The sequence below is a fragment of the Tinamus guttatus genome, unplaced genomic scaffold (assembly GCF_059628265.1).
Source record: "Tinamus guttatus ecotype Peru unplaced genomic scaffold, ASM5962826v1 Tinamus_guttatus_pri_ptg000028l, whole genome shotgun sequence".
Taxonomy (NCBI): Eukaryota; Metazoa; Chordata; class Aves; order Tinamiformes; family Tinamidae; genus Tinamus; species Tinamus guttatus.
In genome coordinates, this window is record NW_028288562.1 from 1468383 (window position 1) to 1488624 (window position 20242).

The 20242-nt window shown below is 39.4% G+C and overlaps 1 protein-coding gene across 1 annotated transcript; it reads left to right on the forward strand.

The window, feature by feature from the left end:
- The first annotated feature begins 626 nt into the window (after positions 1–626).
- Positions 627–14834, forward strand: LOC104568076 (melanopsin). The gene is made up of 9 exons (XM_010214961.2): positions 627–845; positions 2631–2764; positions 4432–4635; positions 5047–5218; positions 6398–6553; positions 7160–7267; positions 10338–10512; positions 12001–12150; positions 14448–14834. Exons 1-9 carry the CDS (start codon positions 712–714, stop codon positions 14832–14834), a joined length of 1620 nt encoding a protein of 539 aa, XP_010213263.2. The 5' UTR covers positions 627–711.
- The last annotated feature ends 5408 nt before the right edge of the window (positions 14835–20242 follow it).

Genomic DNA, 20242 nt, shown 5'->3' on the forward strand with positions numbered 1-20242 from the left:
TCTCACCGCTAAAGCTAACAAGAGCCGAGTGAATTAGCTGCAGGCAGCCTGAGTTCAGGCAGTGTTAAACTGAAGTGATTTCCCAAAAAATACGTAAAGAATTGATGGGGCTTTAGTCACGCACTGTTGATAAAGGACAGTGAAAGAAATGTCAAGATTATTTAACGTATTTGTGCTTACATGGGGTTTACTGCAGCTGCTGTTTGTCCTCTGATCCCCTAACTTTTCCATGGGAAATTCCCATGCAGTGGATCGGGAGCTTGAGGAGGCCAGGAGGTTTTAGTGTTGGCAAGGGTGAAGGCCAAGAGACGCATTCGATATCAATGATTTTAATAAAACCAAAGCATGACAAGCTTGTTGCTCTGTAGTTTGTGTTGTCAGCTCCTTCTGTGTCCCTGTAGCTGTTTTCTGGCTAGCACAGCTTTGCCTTTTTCACATTATCATCACAACCTTACATTTTTGACACAGTCTTCATATTTTTCTCAATCTCTCTTTTTTTAGTGTGTATATGGGGCTGGTATTAATAATTGAAGAAACTATTGAAGGAACTTGGCTTTGTTACTGGAGAGCCATGCAGAGGTGTCAACCTGTGGCAGCTGGCTGCTCTATCTTCCCTCACTAGTTCGACATACTGAATGAGCATCCCCTGGAATAAGCGACCAAACACGGCAACTTTTCCTTTTCCTTTGCTTTCCATTCCAGAGCTGGATTATGGACACGGTGCATCACACGGTGACCACGGCGGAGATCCCCGACCACGCTCTTTACACAGTTGGAACGTGCGTCCTTGTCATCGGCACCATTGGCATCATTGGAAACCTCCTGGTTCTCTATGCCTTTTACAGGTTTAAAACTTTTAATAATCAAAACAGCAACCTTTTTCCTTCACTCGCAATGTAGAATTTGCAGAATATTTGCCCAGGCTGCCACTATTTCCCTCAGCCTGCAGTGTGCTGCAAGGACTGAGGAAGCAATGAGGTACGTGCAGAGAGCTCATGCCAGCTGCCTGCTCCCTGCTTCAGGCAGGGAGATCATAGGATTCCTGTCAGTTTGTATGTGCTGGTGCCTTCTGACAGTGTAAAACATAGAGGAAGCAACAGCAGATAGAGTATGTGAATATTTTCAGGAGAAAGAAAAAGAAAAAAGCCTTTTATTCTATGTTTTGATGCTCTCTTTCCAAATCCTTGTTGTTCATTTTGTTAGCAGCATTCACTTTAGTGCCAAGGGTGTTTAGCATACTAGAAATACCAGTGGGGGTGAGATTCAAATGTTAGTTTAATAATCTTAATTCTTAAAGCAAAATATTTAAATAATTGGCATGAGAGAAAAGAGAAACTGAATTCTCAGCAAGTGTTAGCAGTTGCGATGCTTGCAATACACTGCAGGCTTTATGACTTTCTTAAAATTCTGGCTTTACATTGTTCAATAAATTGTAAAAATGTAAAAATGTAAAAAAAAAAAAAAAAAAAAAAAAAAAAACCACAAATGCATTGAATCAGCATAGGGAGAAACTCTTCTCAGGCAGAACAAGAGCACCTCAGAGCTGTGAACTCTGCACCCCTCCCACTCAGACATTGGAAACAGCTGTGAGAGCTGTGATTTCGAAGGAACTGCGAAAGGGCTGAGACATCTGTCTTTATCTGCTTCTTTATCAATGTTTCCTTATTAATATGAGGAACTTGATGTAAACTTTGAACAGTTGACGGTTTGCTAGTATGGTAGCTAGTATTTGTAGAGCACCTGCACCTTCTCAGCGTATCCGTTGAAGTGCCAGTTACACTGTAGATTGGGGTGAGCTGCTCACAAAAATTAATTTAACATGCCTCATGAAGCATCGTATTTGATTGGAACAGCGAGGGAATATTCAGCCCAATAATCCCAACCAAAAGTGAAAGTGAGTATCACTCCATCAGTATTTTTATTCCTCTTAGAGCCAAGGATGATCTCAAGCAGCATTTTTAAACTTCCTAGGAGATTATAGCTCCAGACATCTCTAAGAAGTGGGACCATGAAATGGCGGTGAGATGTGAGCACAGGGTCTGGGAGGGAGCCGTGAAAACATTGTTTGTTTTCCTCAGGCAAAGTTTGCCTTGTTGCTGACTGGCTACTGCTTTCAAACTGCCTGTATGGCATTTAATGCTGCCTGTTTATCAGCAGCTGAGTGTTTCTGTTCTTGCTTATGTATGGAGAGGAAAAAAAAAAAAAAGTATTATTTCAAATTCTTAGCTTGCGCGTGGCACTTTGTGAAGACCAATTTAGTTACTGGCAATGTAGTGACTCTTTAGATCAACAGCTGTTAAAAGTTCACCCAAAAAGTGTCCTTGGGCTCTGTAACCTGCTGCAAAGCCTGACCTTGCGCAGCGTGGTGGGTACCTGCTGCAGGGGAATGAGGGCAAATCATATTTTTCAGGATAGCTGGAGCTCTTCTGTGTTTGAAGGAGAAATGATTTCCTTTATTCCCCTTGCCCTGGCTAGTTATCCTTTGAAGTGACTCCATCCGAAGCAGCAGCCGTTGGCAGATTGGTGAAGTAAACGGCTGCAACCTGGAAATGCTTGCTTGCATTAGCAAGTCAAGTTAGCTGGTTATTCATTTTGTATGTTTTAAAATGTGTGTTTCTCTCTATTTTTAGCAACAAGAAGCTGAGGACGCCACAAAACTACTTCATAATGAACCTGGCTGTGAGCGACTTCCTGATGTCTGCTTCACAGGCGCCCGTCTGCTTTGTCAACAGCTTGCACCGAGAGTGGATTCTTGGGGATATAGGTATTTTGCAACACTAACTGGTGCCCTGCTGGCTCTGCACTTTCTACAACCTGTTTTAGCTATCAAGACCTTGGCTTATGCCAGGGAGCACGGTAGCATGGGACTCCTGAGCAAAAACAGAGTATCTTGGCATGATCAGCCATCATAATGGCCTAAGTAGTTTGTGTTTTATAGGCTTGACTCCTTAGTCTTTCGCATACTGGAATGAAAGGAGTCAACATCAATGTTTAATCCTGTGACTTTTTAGCACGCAGAAGGCAGATACCGTTGCTAGAGATGAATAGAAAACAAACCATTTTTGTTTTTAGCTTATTCAGTTTAATAAGGGGTTAATATTTTTATTTGCAGATATATGTTGAAACCCATTAGCATGGTTCAAGGAATCTCAGATTTAATTAACAGAATTAAATAGTGAGAGTCAATAGAGTCAAGAGTCCGTGCAAATTCATGTTCCTTTCCTTCCAACTGCAAGAAAGAAATGGAGATGCTTCAGTTACAGACCAAATACCAGAATAACACGTTGTCATAAGGCCTGATGCACTGTTTATTACTGTTTATCAGCTCATTAGATGTAAATTTGTGTCAAGCAGTGGTAGTGTATTGGTGGAGCAAGTCCAGAGACAATGTAATATTTAGCAGCAGAGAAGGGACTAATGCATATATTAACCTAATGAATACATGAATTCTAATGAATACAATGAATTACATGAATGTAATGAATACAGTGAATTCTAAGGCTATTAGTCCTGCTTATCCGCGTAGATAAAATCAGCCCACATCTTATTTGCTGACTGTAAATGGTCATGCTGCCCCAAATGAAGCCATTGACTGAGGCTGAGCCGGATTTGGTCAAATTAATTGGGGGTTTTTATTAAAAACTTTGCAAAAAGGTGGCTTTAAGGTTGAATTTGGTGTTAGGGCTGTCTCTTGTTCCTGGTGGGCTGTAGCCATAAGACGTGGCACATGATCACAAGAAATGACCAATCATTAGAAACATATCTTTGAATTAAGTGAGGTACAGTGTAACTGTGCAAGTTTTCATCTGCTAGAACAGTATTTGAATGCAGAGAGGAAAAAAATGTTTGTTTCAAGTGAAATCAAAGTGGGAAAAAAAAAGTAATTCAAGTAAAAAAAAAAAAAAAAAAAAAAAAAGTTTTAAAAAAGTGTAACATTTGAGAAGACCAGGAGCTGCTGCATTTTGCAGCCTGTCTTTCAGCCATTGGGTTGGAAATATTTCTACATTTCTAAGCCGTATAAACCAAAGTCATTTTTGAAACATCCATTTGTCATTAGCAGACACATATCTGGGCAGCCAGTTGAGATCAATATATTGGGCAACAGTCCAGGAAAATGTACATTTAATTAGATTGGATTTCCTTTGAGGCATTTTTCCATTGACAAAAGGCTCCTGATTACAGCTCCCAGTGGAGGGTAGAATTGTTTGACATTTACATATGTATTTTATTATTAATATTTGGAGGAGGGTTTCTAATCAACACTTAATAATTATGAAATTGAGAGGCTATGGGAAGTCTCCTAATAGGAGAGAAGTTCTGAACCAAGAAAAAAAAAAAGGAGGGGAGGAATTTATGACTTCAGGCTTGAAGAAAGGACACGGGTTCTTTTGCTGTTCAAAGAACCCCTGACATTCCCTTTTTCCACTTCAGGTTGTGACTTGTACGCTTTCTGCGGGGCGCTCTTCGGGATCACCTCCATGATGACCTTGCTGGCCATCTCCGTCGACCGCTACCTTGTGATCACGCGGCCACTGCGCTCCATGCAGTGGAGCTCCAAGCGGCGCACGGCGCAGATCATCGCCCTCATCTGGCTCTACTCGCTGGCGTGGAGCGTGGCCCCGCTGCTGGGCTGGAGTACGTCGGCCGCTCTCCTCCGCGCTCTCGGGCCTGGCGTGCCTTGCTCGGGATGCAGAACAAAATAGGGTTTTTGAAAAGCTCTCAGGTGGAGGCATAGCCATTGCGCCACTTTCTTCTTTTTTTTGTCATGCAATGTATCTGCACTTACAGCAGTGCAGATACATAGTTTTTTCCCCATTTGTATTCAAGCAGGTCAAACTGCAGGTAGACACTAAGTGTATTAAGTCTAGCAGTGAGGAGCTGCTCTCCGAGTATGCCCTTGAGTTTTCATACCCTTGCATGGCCAGGGTAACTAATGAAGGCAATCTATATAACACAACCTTTATTTTAATTACTCAGATGTTGAATCGGTAACTCTGCAAGCTTTGGGCATAAGTGTGTAAGTCATCTATTTCATATATTTCATAGGTTCCTATGTGCCTGAGGGCTTGATGATATCCTGTACGTGGGACTATGTAACCTACTCCCCAGCAAACAGAAGTTACACCATGATTTTATGTTGCTGTGTATTTTTTATTCCTCTGGTAATAATATTCCATTGCTATTTATTTATGTTCCTGGCCATAAGAAGCACTGGCAGGTAAGCAATGTAGCTGAAATGTGTAAATCTCTCTTTTATTGCCTTAGAAGATGTTCTCAGTTTCCTTAGATATAGATAAATCTGAACTAGAAATTAATCCAAACTGATTTAGAGAGTAGAGGGACAGATCATTAACCCATAAATGGAGAAAGTTCTTGCCGACGTAATATTTGGAACAGATATAATTATGCTGGAGCAGGGGAAGAAGTCTCAGGTTGTTCTAATCTAAACCCTGACCGTTCCAATTAATAGCATATAGTACTTGGGTCATCAGCTGCCTTGGACGTGATGCATAAACAAAACAGTTCCTATGTTTTTCTCTTTCCTCTATCTAACACAGACACCCCAACTTGTATTTTACTTGTGCATAATAGCAACTGCATACACAAAATCTGGTTATGCTTGTAAGGATGTAACTTTTTTTTACAACATTCTTGCCATATACTTGTAGACTTGAAGTAAAAAGCAGCAGGTTGTTGGATGGATAAGGTAATTTTGGTTTGTCACCTTTTCTCTTTTCTCCTAACGAGTGCATTTGTGTTTGATCTGATCAAGCACCAGCTGAAGCTGCAGGCGTTCCTGCTGTGTCATCAGCTCCCATGGCTTTTCTCAACAAAACTGTGCTTGTTTTCAGGCACATGCTGAGGTCTTTGGGCTTCACAAGACTAAACTCCACATTTACTCAGCAGACCTCCCTACAAGTAGATTTAGCTGTGTGTCCAAGTTGAAGCTCTTACTGAACTGTCTTTTGACCTTGGTTTTATTATGCTCTGTGCTTGTGTATTTCTTAATAAGCAAAGAGTGATCCTTAAGCCAGTACTTTCCTCTGGGACCACAAACATGGTGGCAACAGGATTTTTATGACTTTCTCTCAGTTTTCATGTATTTCCCCAAATCCACTTTACCAAGGTTTGTTTGTGGCTGCCCATCCCATAATCCCCAATCCCAAGGGTCCTCTGGCTCTGTCCCAGAGCAGACTGAGCTCAAAATGTCTGGGACCATCTGATGACCATATTTCCCATCTCCTAAATTTTTAAGAGCCTGAGCATGAGAGAGTAGTCAGAGCAGGGAAAGATGAAGACTGCTCCATGTCTCATATTCCCAAAAAGGAGTTGCAGATGTTGCACCTGATTTTCTTCACTCCTGCTGACATATCTGTTTCTTTTTCCCTCACCGTAGAGATGTTCAAAAGCTTGGGTCCTGCAGTCGGAAATCCTACCTCTCTCAGTCCATGAAGAATGAATGGAAGCTGGCAAAAATTGCTTTTGTGGCCATCGTTGTATTTGTCTTATCCTGGTCTCCATATGCTTGTGTCACTTTGATTGCCTGGGCAGGGTAAGCACAAACATGATACAAAGATTTTAGGTTACATTGAAATAGGAATATGATTAGTGTTGTCACCTGCGAGAAACAGTTCTTCCATTAAAAATAATGTAATATCCTTATTACAGGGGAGATGATACTGCATTCCTTACTCTATCCTTGTGGATAAATCCAGGAAAAGGGATATTAGTCTGCTTTTTTAAAGTACTATGGCCTTTAATCTTTGTTTTCCTCAAGACAAAAAGGGGAATATAGGTCTCAATCCACTTCCAGTCCTCTCTTTCCGTTTTAGTGTTTCGAACTAAGTCATTGACACCCATTACTGTGCAGCATGGAAGCTGTTGCCAAAAAGTTTTAGTTTTGAATCTGCTTTCTTATTGCCTTTCCCCTTTCTTGGAAGATCAAGAATAGAATATCCTATACACAACCAAGTATACACAGACAAGCTGAAGTTTTCACTCTGAGGAAGGAATTTATATTAATGAATTAATTTTTGGAAAGTGTACTTCCTGATATGGGATCACGGCATAGAATTAGTCAAAAAAGAATAATGCATTTTCAGTAATTTAGCACTAATCCGTGGCATTAGCTCTGTATCATGTTTTTGCTTTGTTTTAGCCACAGCAACATCTTAACACCGTATTCCAAATCTGTGCCAGCTGTTATTGCCAAAGCTTCTGCAATCTACAACCCCATCATATATGCAATAATTCATCCGAGATACAGGTACAGTAGACATATAGGTATGTGTATTGCTATTAATGTAGGCATGCTTTCTAAAATGAACAAACGAGTCACGTTCTCCCTCGGTCTCACCTCGCACAGCCCGTGCTCCGGTTGTGCAGAGCTTTGGGAAAAGCTCTGTTGTAGCAAATATCATTTCCATATGCTCAGTGCAAAGTAAGAGCGCTCAGAAGGGAACAATCCACATAGAGTTCCCTAAAAATTAGAAAGAGTTTTCCAATGTACTTAAAAGTATTGTTTTTCAGTTAGAAAATTTGCTAGCTCTGGTCAGCAAATATTTGCCTTAAAAAAAAAAAAAAAAAAAAAAAAAAAGTTAAGCAAATGGTTCTAAAATACTCTTGCTGAAGGATCTCTTTGGAAGGCTCAGGTTTCATATTTGTTTTATTTAGTCATCTCAGGTAAATTTTAGAACCTCTTCATTCTTCACCTCTTTCAAAAACGTTAGCTTTCCCTTTTAAGAAGAAGCATCAGACTGCAGCACTATGGTTCAACATACAGAACAATGTTGATCACTTGTGTAGAACACTTCTGCTTTTTATGTACTGGAAATATTTCTGAACTGAGGGCTTCGACAGAAAAACTGTTCAACATTTTCATTCTACATATCATTATGGATATCAGTTAGGAAATATCTTAGAGAAAAAGAGTGGCATCCTATCACAGATTTTACTAATTCTCAAATACCATGCGACATGAATAAGTTGCATTTTCTATATTGAGTTTTCCAGTTGTATGGGAAAGGATATTTGAGGGAGATCAAAACCAGATGGGAGAATTGCTCTCCCATCTGTCAGTGCTGAGTATAGCCAATTGCATCATGGATATTATAGACCCACCAATGTAGACTTAGAACATGAAACGATGCATGTGAAATTTCTGGACAGCATCACTACCTCACTTTATGAATCTTTCTTTGAGAATCTTTTGAATTTTGTGCTTTGCTGGTCCTTCTTTTAAATCCCACTATCCACCTCAGTTACATTTAAAAAAAAAAAAAAAAAAAAGGCTTGTCCTTGTGAATATTTGGCTGACTTTCCTTCTTTCCTTTCTATTTTCTTGTTAATTCTCTCATAGCCAGGTTGTAAGTATTGAAGCCAAAAGTTTTAGTTTTGAATTCTGTTTTTTTCTGTTTTTTTCTGTTTTTTTTTTTTTTTTTTTTTTTTCTGAATCCAGTTTACTGGATTATAATGAAGTGAGGGGTAGAGCATAAAGATAATTTGCTCTCGCAGAGATGATCAGCAAGGTAATAATGCGTTATAAGAAGAGAAGATTTCCTTAGATGTCCATACAGCGGCACAGATGGGAAATGTATTATATAGGGTGCAGAAAATAACAGTTTAGTATCCTTTAAAAGATGGATCCCTTTTGAGAAGAGTGAGAAAGCTATATTTTTAAGCTTATTTTCATTTTTAATTGATTTTTGTTTTTATTTGCTTTAATTGATGTGTTTTTGAAACCTTTGCACTGGAAAATATGTTATTATATGAAAGCTGATTTTTTCCCTGATTTGCCGTTTCTTTAGGTTTTGAGCAAATCTTTCCAAGTGCATCCTCCACCAAGGGGTGACTTCTGTCATTGCAAGCTGAGTGCACTAAATGCCACGAGGTGGCAGAGTCAGTTTCTGTAATTTTTTTGTTTTCAGCAGTAAAGTGGAAAGGCTGTTAAGTTATATTGCCTGAAACTATGTTTCTATGTTTTGGGAGATAGAAAACACAGGCAGGTAATTATTTTGGATGTCTGATGAAGGAAAGCATGGTTGTAAAAACAGCAAAAGCTTCTTAGAAATTTGGTAGGAATACACCTATAATGGTGAAAATATCTATTTTGTATGAATATATCTGCTATAGTAACTGAAAGTTTTGCATCCACCAAGAACAGAGCCCATGTTAGCTTTTGAAGGTTAATGAGTACCTTTATTTAGGATTAAAAAAAAGATACTGAGTCTCCAGTGGCTTGCAGATGTTTAATGAGAAGATATGCATGAATGGCTGACATATTATGAACCTGTTTGTTTTCTTCTTTTTGACCCAAAGTTGTTCTGTTCAGTGATTTGCATAGGTTATTTCTCCAAGGTCAAATGCACTAAAGCAGATTCTATTTATTGACCTGCTTTGGTGAGTTTTTTTTTTTTTTTTTCCTCATGAAAGTTGGCTCTTGCTTTTTAATGAGAAAATATGCATGGCCAAGGGATGCATTATGAACCTGTTTGTTTGTTTTCTTTTTTTAAGCCAAAGCTATTCTGTTCAGGGATTTGCATAGGTGGTTTTTCCAAGGTCAAGTGAGTGTTTTCAAAGCAGATGCTGTTTAGTGACCTGCACCGATGAGGGTTTTTTGTTGTGAGCGTTGGCTTTTCCTTTCTCAGAACACTTGAAAAGCGAGTGTGCATTAAGGAATGGGTTTGTGCGGGATTTTGAGGCTCTCATAAAATACATTTTTCCCCCTACCTTCCAGTGTGTCTTTCTAGACAAAGGGGGATGTTTGTGCAGTTGTTGTGAGGGCATTTTGCAGACTTTGGAAGTCATTCAGCTAGAAAAAGAAGTCACGTCGTGTCACTGGTGATGGATCAAGCGTGAAGTTGAAGTGAGAAGAGTAGCTTCAATTTGTACTTTGCCAACAGTCAGCTGGTGAAAATCTGTTGGCAGGACTGATCTTGCTTGAGCAGTGAATAATGACTGCATGTGTAAAGATCAGGGTTTCTGAATCGTTTCCAGGTGTTTTAATCACACACATTGTGTCTTTAAAGTAATTTATTCCTAGTGAGCCTGAACAGACTGGACATTTGGTATTGGATACACCGAACTGGGTTAAATTATAATCCCTTTTCAAATCTCTCTGAGGGGAGGCACCTAGAAATGGGCACCTAAAGAATTTGGATACACATCAGACTGATTTAACGTCCCACCATGGCAGACATCAAAAGCTACGTCTGTGTGCTTCTGCTTCTTGTCTCAATTATGGAAAAAAGTTGGCAACTCTTTTACTACATGATTTTGAAAGTCAAGTTATCAGTGGTGCTATTATAGTTTGTTTTTCTTCTCCTATTTTCCTTCAGAAAAACCATCCACAATGCTGTCCCTTGCCTGAGGTTCCTAATTCGGCTGTCAAAGAACGATCTCCTGAGAGGCTCCATAAATGAATCTTCCTTCAGGACTTCTCTCTCCAGTCACCAGTCTTTTGCTTTCAGGACCAAAAATACTTGTGTTTCATCGGTTTCCATGGGAGAAGCTGTAAGTCTTGTCTTGTTTCTGTAAAGGGAAGCAAGTATGTCTGACTTGTCTGACTCTAAGTGTAACACGCAGGATTACAGGGAAGTCGTAGCAGTAGAGTTACTGGAGTCAGAAATCAAAAGCAGAGATTTGTCATTCACCATAAGAAAGTGTTTGGATACCACTCAATGGACAAGCTACTTCTAGAGACTTCCTCTAGATCTGCCAGTCTCTGTCTGTTGATTCTCATTAAGTAGATGAATCAAAGTTTCCTTAAAAATTAGAATAATAATTAGAATAGTGAAAAGGCCTTTTAGCCTGGGTGAAGTTTATTTATTTATTTTACTCTACTGTTACACAGATTGTTTTTGAGCCAGATGGTGTTAGATGTGTGTGCAGAATATTACACCACTGTACAAGAAACACAGTGCGAGAATCCCCTAATTTTCTAGCCTCAGATATCACAGTTTTCTAGGCACAGGCAGCATTTTCATAGTCATCTGATTGCCCCTACACTAAAACAAAAGGTCCCAGCCTGATAGAGAAAGCAAAAGTGAGCATTTCCTGAGCCATTTTCAGGAGTGACTCACTTTCGTGTGTGCTCTGAAATGTTGTGTTTGGCTTGACTCTGAAAGGTATTAAAAATGGACTAATGATTCCATTGCAATGTGAATGAAGACAAAATAGTTTAGCCTGATGTTTTAATACCATTCACAGGGCACTGATTACACAATGATCCATATAGAGTATCTACTGTGATTATTTCATAGCCTGTAAAACTCTTAGAGTGTCCTTGATATAGGAGGTTAGTATGTGCAACAGGCAGAAGCCCTGTTATCCAGAGGTGTATATTTTGTGTAACATTGTTTAACAGACTGAGCAAACATGCAAAGACCCACACATATTTGCAACCCACTGAACTGCATGGACTGTGCTTGCCTGCATACGCTTTACTTGTGCTTAATTCGCTGGTTGCCGACAGTGGGTAGAGACAGGAAAATGTACTGGAATCATTAAAAACAAGGAGGTTACTCATCTACTCATTTCTAATCTCTTGTGTTGCCTCTTTCACCTTATAACTTTCCCTGACTTATTCCAAATTTCCCCCTCTGTTAATCATTCATTTAATATCAAAATTAAATGAATGCCATGTGCAGAGGGCGAAAGATATTTACAAGTTAGTTCTGTGACAGAAGCGGAATCACTAAAGCAATGACAATAAAAAGGGCCAATGGCATCCTGGTAAAAAGAGATTAAATCATTTTTCATTATCTCAAATGTTTCTTGGCTCTCAGAAGAGCAGTCCCAGGTAAGTGGCAAGATTAAAAATCAGGTCTGTCCCCAGGGGAATTTTTGGGTGTGAAATCTGTGCTTGAAGAACTTTAGCTTTCTGTTAGTGCATAAGCTTCCTGCTCATCTTGCAGGTGAAAAAGAAAGGCTAGAGTTGGAGAAGGTTCAGAATTTGTGAAGGGCTGTAATTGTGCAAAATCTTTCACCATTTGTGTTTAGACCTGGAGCGATGTGGAGCTTAACCCTGTAGAGCCAGCTAATCAGAAACTGCAGGCTCACCGAAGTCACTCCTTTTCAACAAGTGTGAGACAGGAGAAGAGGGACCTGCTCCCAAAGACTCACAGCTGCAATGCAGTAACTGCAGAAAAGGTCAGGAAAAGAACTACGTCTCCTCTGGGAGATCTCAATTTTAGTGTCTCGTCTTTCTCCTGGAAGTTATTTCTGGAATAATAATTCACTCTTTGTACGTGTCTGCTGCATCTGTAGGCCTTGTTCATACTGATTCTGACATCCTCTTCATCACGATGTATTTTTTTATTATTACTATTGGGAATCCTAGTAATGCCTTATTAAATTTTTAATGGTGGTGTGTTGCCTTGTTCTGGAAAGCCCAGGTCAGTCCACAGCTCCAAAGTTGAGCAGAGTCAGTAGGACAAAAGCAAAGAAGTTGTAGATGAGGAAGCACTTAGGGACATGGTTTAGCAGGCATGGTGGTGATGGGTTTACAGTTGGGCGGGGTGATCTTAAACCACTAAGCAAACCACTATTATTCAATTCTTTGTCCCTCTGCATGTTTCTTTACCCCAGATCTGATTTCTCCCATTCTGACACTCTCATCCACCACAGCAACCTCCATTTGTTACAATCAGGGCTGCAAAACGGAGTTATCCATGTGGGAAGCCACCTTTTTTTTCCCTCTTTGGCATCCATTAAAATGTTTTATTTTTGTTGAGGGGGAAGATGAGAAAGAAACTCCCATTTCTCCCTCAGAGTAGGAGAGTCTGGCAGCTGTCACCCTTTTCTCCCAGAGAAAGGAGATGGTGAGTACTGAGAGCATCTTCAGTGGATGCATCGCACCCATGGCCCAAACCGCCGAGGTTTGATGCCATGCCCTGAGGAGCATCCTTTTCCCTGAGGATGGGAGCAGTAGGTCACTTTCCAGGCAGCTCATGTCAGTACTGCAAAGTTGGTTCAAAACCAGTATTCGTATGGCTGACAGTGTTGACAGTGTCAAGTATTCACCAGTGCTCAATTTTGAAGAACAAGAGGAGTAGGAGGAGTAGAGGAGTTGATTAGCACCCATGCTAGTCACACCACTTCATGGCGTGACATAGTGGCTATGTGAGGAACTAAGCAAAGCCCGAGTAGGCTACAGGATCTCCTGCTTGTCCCTTTACTTCCTCCCAGCATTGTGGTTAATTCTCCAGGACAGCACAGTTCAAAACAGAAGCTGTTCTGGGAATTTCCAGTGGTCCGATAATCCCCTTGTTGCATGCATCCACCTTGTCTTCTGTCAGCGGTCACCTTAAGGTCTGGTCAAACCTTAGTTGTTTTATTTAACTCTTATGAATAGCATTGGCTGAAAGTAGACACAGCACAGAAGAGATGGCTGCGGAGGCACGGGCTCCTCTATCCTGTTCCCATCCCAGCCGGATGAGGTTGTTTTGGACTTTTGCCTTGGCAAAAAGGCAGAGATAACTCTGATGCGGTCTTTATAAGCATCTAGTAAACAATATTTTAATACTCTGGAATTTAGTAACCATGTAGCTCATAAAGAGATTCAAACACTACACTTGATCCTTGAAAGATGGTTGCTATCATGTAAAGATGAGCGATGTGCTACTTTGATAAATAGCTTTTAAATGCAGTGCCTGAAATCTAAGATTATCTGCAGGGTTTCAGATGTGCGGTCTAGTACACTGAATGTTGAAAACATTCAGCAATTTGTTTTTCCCAGTATTTAGAACTAGTATTCCTGTGGGTTGTGAATGCTTTTTGTGTTAGTTAAATGCATAAATACATACACATTCATTCTACTAGAATGCTTATCTATCATAAACAATCAGACTATTTCAATACCAGTCCAATCTTTTACTCCTTTTTTTTTTTTTAAAAAAAAAAAAAAAAGCAAAAAAGCTTAGCAAAAATGCTAAGTTGCAGAACAACAATTTTGAACTTGGTCAAGGGTTGTCTAACTTTTGATTTAACAATGTAAGATTCTTCTTTTCCTTAAAAATGGTTTTGTTTGTTTTTTTCCTTTAAGCATACCATCTCACTGATGTCTTAAACATTTAGCTATGTGCAAAGGATTCATGCTTGTGGAGTAGAACTGTGTCATGTTGCAGTATATACCCATTATGTACATAGGACCCTAGGTTGAGGCACAGCAGCAAACTTTTCCCACCATTTTCTTTATAAAAGCTAAGAAAAGTGCTCAAGCATAAATTTATTTAGAGTCAGGGTATGTGGAATTAGTGACTCTCACTTTCTCACAACTAGGCATGATATCCATAACCCTATTATAGCAACGAAAAGGCCACTTCCTCCAGAAGCTATTTTATTTTTTTTTCTTCTCAGGTTTTCTTGTCTTTCCATTGTCCTGAGTATTTCAAACACTGACTTCTGTAACCAGTAGGATCGTGCTCAAGCTTATGTCTCTACTGCAGGTTTCGCTCTCCTCCAGCTGTTTGGAGAAGGCTGTGGGGCGATCATCTCTACACAGCCCCCCTGAAATGCTCGTGGCCAGTTCCCTAAAAGCAGCTTCTCTGCCCGTTGGTTTGAATAGCAGCAGTATCGGCAAAGGAGGAGATGCAGCTGCTTCCCAAGTGGAAACTCAAGTTAATGGAGGCCTGGACTCTATCATCAGCAATACTGTCCCTCGCATCATTATCATCCCTACATCTGAGACCAACCTGTTTCAAGAGGAACTGGAAAATGAAGAGGAAGAGTTTGAATTGTTCCACTTCAGTGACAAAAAGAGCAATCTGCTGGACTTAGAAGGGCTGAGCTCTTCTACAGAGTTCCTTGAAGCTGTTGAGAAATTTCTATCATAATATGCCAAAAGAAAACTTTCCCGTAAATATTTTCTTGGCATATTCTCCACCCAATTATACCAAATAGCTGCAGCCTTGTAGGTTAGATCATCAGAATTGTTGTTTGTTTATATGACAGTCACTGGCAGCCTTCAGATTTGTCTTTGTCCAGATGGGTCCAGGTGTGTCATGAGGCTTCCAGCTTGCTCTGCAGCACCTTGGCATCTGCAGTCATGTGTGTCCATGCCAAATGCCAGCGGAAGGAAAAATACATGTGACCACTAGCAGCAGCTGAGTATTTCTGCTACTTGCAAGAAACAGCATTTGTGTTTTGGCAACTTTCTTCTGTAATAGGAAGCTCTGTCCAAGATCACTCCAGACAGTGAGGAAATCGGAACCATCTTTTAATCCAGTTCTTCTTAGATATGTATATTTTTTAATAAGCAGATCGCTAAACTTCAAAAGATGGACTTATCACACAGCTATTTACTGACACGTCTTAGTATAAGCTTGGATTGTCCCTCAGTGTTAGTGCAATCTCCCAACCATCAAAATGCAAGGTCTGCTATGTGCAGTCCTAGCAGTGGAAGCACCTTCAGATTTACAGACTTGACTAAACATGTAGGAGTCCTAAGTTGATTAAAAGGGTGAACTTTTACCCTTTATCCTTTTATCCTATAATATCCTTATTAATCGGAAAAAGGGAAACCTGGATGGCTGTGCATCACTTGCTTCTTCAAGGGAAATTCTTCTCATCTTCTGGATGTCTTCTTCATCAAGCCACTATAATGCATCATTTTGAAGAGAAAACTCTGCCGTACCGTGGTGTTTGCTACAGGACCGTTGTTCGTGGTTATCGATTGCGCTTGTTTATTTGCACATCTCCTCACCTATGCCTGAGGTTCATAGTACCCTCCAAGCATTTTATTTCTGTTTGCATTCTTTTTCTTTACTCATTTTCTCTTGCAAAAACATACCTTCCACTCCATCCCTCTCAAACTCTAACCTTCAAATGTAGACAGCAACTATATTCTTTTCAAAGTAATAGCAAGATAGTAGAAAAGAGGAGTTTCTCTGGGTGTAATAGTGCAAATATTCACTTGAGTAAGTCTTGTAGCATTCAGACATCCAGCAAACATCTGGATTTAGGAGTTTGTGTCCATTTTTTGCATTTTATTCCAATTCTGTATCATACTTTGCATTGTACAGAGAGCAGTTCAAAGATGTCTGTACACACTGGCTGATCTAAAAAAAGTAATTTTAATTCTTCTCATGCAAAAATTAAAAACAGATGGAAATCGTCAAAGCTTTTTTCCTAGTAACAAAAAATATAATCCAAATCTTGTTTTCAGCTTCATGGATGGTAGATGAGTCTGAAACACAATCATAAGACAAATTAAAACCAAGGCCATGCAGGAGGGGCTTGGAAGGTGCCCAAACTTAGCAACCCTGTGGCTGTTCACGGTGTTCCTGCAGGTAAGCCAAACCTGTCAACTCGGTAAGACTTGAGACTTGCTCCTGGTGTCGGTGGTTCTCTCTTTGGGCAAAGGAAGTGCTGGAAAGCTACCAGAGTGACTGCTGAAAAAGGAGGTGTGATCCTGGGCTAAATCTACCGTTCTGCCAAATCTGATTCTGCTGAACCTGTCCCTTCTAACATTCTGTTTGTTTGTTTTTCCTTACATCAGCTGTGCAGCCTGTGATCTTACTTTTGCTTGTATTTAATATCCTGAGTTACAGGACTGACTCTCTTCCCTAAACAAATGACAAATGTTGGGAAACAAGCACTCTTTATAAACCTTCCAACTCCTGCACCTGACTTTTACTCCTGTAATTCCTCTAAATAATAGTAACAAATGAGTTCGGTGTTCTCAGATATAGCAATATCCTGAAGCAGATTTGTGCTCGTCTGACTGTAGGCAGGATATTGTTGTAGTTTCCATCAGGATGAAGTGACTGAATCGTAAAGAAGCAGTGAAGAAATTCCTCTGTATCCAGATGGAGTTTTTCCTTCTGTTTTTAGCCTTCAAGGTGACTTCACAGTCATCTTTGCAGTAATGTGGCTTGAGGTATGTGCAAAGAACTGCTTTGTTCTTATACTGATAATGTATGTTAGTACTGTGAGTACTATTTCTCTTCCAAAGCCAGCATCAGGCTGTTTGCTTTTTGCTGTAATGTGGGCTGGAATGCCAAAAGACAGCAGAAGAGTCCCCCACAATGAAATACCAGCTTTATTACCATCATTATGTAATTTTGCAGAAATACTGATTGCAGGTATATCTGTCTTAAATTGTCTATTAGGGAATATTTTTGTGCACGTCTCTGTCGCCATGTTTGAGTAGATGCCATGTAAAAACCTACTATATTAACTGCTGCTCCTCATTTCACAAGGACATGTATTGGTTCACTCAAATGGAATAAAACACTCCTTACGAACAAAATTAAACTACCCACTGTTCATTTTTCTTCTTCAGTGATGTATTTCTGTAACCAGAAAGGGAGGAAATGTAGGAGTGTGTGTGTGTGTGTGTAAATGAGTGATGGGGAAAGGTGTACGTACAAGTTAGTTTGAGTAGAGCTGCTCAGGTAAGTAATTTAGACTACTCACATGCACCCAGACACATTCATAAGTGAATGCAGAGCTTATGGGTTGCCATCTAAAATTAGAGCTCACTGCTTTGGGAAAACTTGAAGTTTGCTCCTCATCTCTGAAATAACATGATTGCAATCGGGATGCCAGAAGTCAGGCAAACAAAACTGAAAAAATGGCCAAGTTGGCACATTACAACTGTGTTAGTCTTTGGTATTTGTCCTAAATCTGTCAGCTAACAAGCCAGTAATTCTTTGTTTCTGCCAAATCTTTGTATAAAACCATTATAGGATATGGTCCAACTTTCCTGACTGAAACCTTAGAGCAGAAGCGTGCCCTTTTGTTTTACTATGAATCTGTGGACAAGGAATTTAAATTTTTGTAGTGAAATCTATGGTTAAATAAAGGTTTCAGATAAGGAGAAAAAAACAAACAAACAAAACAAAACAAAAAAACCTTATGTGAATGTGTTTACACTTGATGTATTTATTGCTTTGGGTTGGCAGGAAGGAGGAACCAACGCATAGACTGTTACTTAATGTGAACATAGGAGTAAAATGGACACGTGTGAAAGATTATGGAGTTTGGCAGGGTATGTCCTCTTTTTAGTGAATTTGGAAAAAACTCATAGGTAAGAGGGAAGTTAATTAAAAAAAAAGTTAATAAAAATAAATTTAAAAAGTCAATATATGAATTCTATAAAAGAGACATTTAGTTTTCATTTCTTTTCTAAAACAGAACAAACTCTCAATCCCCCACAAACAACCCCTGCCTAATCCCCTTCAAAGTCAAATCACAGAAGTTAGTTAAATAAGAGTTAATGCAATTATTATAAACCATATTGAAATTCTATGCCTCAGTAGCAAAAGTGTAGTGCTAGACTGGTAAGGATGGTCATGCACTAAGGAAGATCAATAAGACTGTAATGGCAAAAAAAGAGTTATAGGGAAGATTTTGTTACCTTTTCCTGTCTGTTTTGAGGAGAGGGCTCAGCAGGTTTGGCAGTGTGCCAAGTGGCTTTTTAGATGCGCTGTTTTATTGCTTGCAGAAAAGTTACAAGTAACCATAAAGTATGTAAATTTATCACCCTTCGAAGGACTGCTGGTGTTGTGGCTGGGGAATACGGAGCTGAGATCAGGTGAAGAGAGAAGTTTGTATTGGACATGAATCTTGTGAATTCTCTGGAGAGAAGTAAGTCTTCATCCCTTCTTCACCTTTGCACCAAAGATGCTGCTGTTGTAGCTGTGTTCTCTTTTTAAATCAGGAATTTGATCTTCCTAATGATTTCTTAAGTTATTTGAGACAGCACAGGTTGTTTGTTTGTTTGTTTACTTTTTTGGATCTGTTTCTGTCTGCTGCCAAAACTTACTGTGGGACAAGTTCCCTCACTCCTGGAAGATGTGCAGCGAAGCTGTCTGCCTGAGGAAGTATTTCTTCCTATTCTTCCCAAAGAAGAGCAATATATAGAACTTGAAATGGAGTCCATATTTAGATGTACAATGAAGTCCATAGGTCAAGAAGAAGAAAGTAAATCCAGCTTTTCAAGTTTTAAGACATAAGGTAAAATTTACAGTTTGCTCATAGATTGAAAGCAAATCATGCTTCAAGTATTATCAATGTCAATAGTCACAAAATAGATAAAATGATGCAACTAACAGGGGCATTAGAAGTAAATCATAGGTCTGCTTGACAAAGAAAGAGCCTTTATTAAAGTCGCATAACAGATAATGTACTTACATTAGTGTTTTTTTTTTTCTACTGTACAATGATTTAAGAAAGGATGACTGCTATATACACCACCAGGTGGGAAAAGGCAGTAATACCACTGCATTCAATCTTATCCTGGAATGATGAAATGATCATAACAGTACAGTGCATCACCAAGTCTCTTCACTGCTCCTCCTCACTTATTATCTTCATGAATCTTCCTTCAGCTTAGATTATGTTGGGAAAAGACTAAATGACATAGTATGTTGAAGTTAGTGATGTAAATTTTAACAATGTAAATGTCAATGATGTAAATGTCAAGTAGTTTTATTTTTGTGGGTACTTCAATCGGAGTGTTGGTTGCTCATTGGAAGTTCTGGATCACCATTCTCTTCTATGGACAGATAGTGGTGTGAAGAATAGACCACAAAGAGTGACAGATGACTGCTTCTGCAGGACAGCATCTTTTCTTTCCGTTTCAACCCAGATGGATCATGTTATGTACTTCTGTTAATTAAGTGTTGTACGCCACTGTTTTCCCTTACACCTGTCGTAATACGGCATAAATAGTGGATTGTGTTATGATGCGAGATAATATTGATTAAAAAAAATCAAAAAGGCAATACATACCAAACATTTTGCACCTGTTAAAATTACTTCCAGTATCTGTTCAGGAAATGCATTTTCAAGTGTTAACAGTTGCAGTACTGGCACTAATGATGAAGTTTTTGTGAATTCCTCCAAAGCTTTTCTTCCAGTTTGTGTTTTAGGTCTCACTTAGAGTAAGGAGTCAACTTCATCCTTGTTTTCTAATTAATTTTCTTAGTTGATAATTGTATTTTTCATGTGCGACTCACCATAGGCTATATCTATTGTTTTCAACATTACTATCGAGCTGTTATGTCAAACCACATAAGTTCTTCAGCAGGTGTCAAAAGATGAATGCTCTAGCTTCTTAGTTGTTAATGGAACAAGAGTCTATTTGTTCTTATTTGTCATACTTGAAGTTTTATACATGTAGCTCAATAAAAACTAAAATGTTTAGGTCAATAAAGCATTTGCACAACAGACAAGTACATCTTTTGTTTTCTGCTTGTGTGTTTGTGTATGTATGTTTGGAAACTACTGTTTCCAG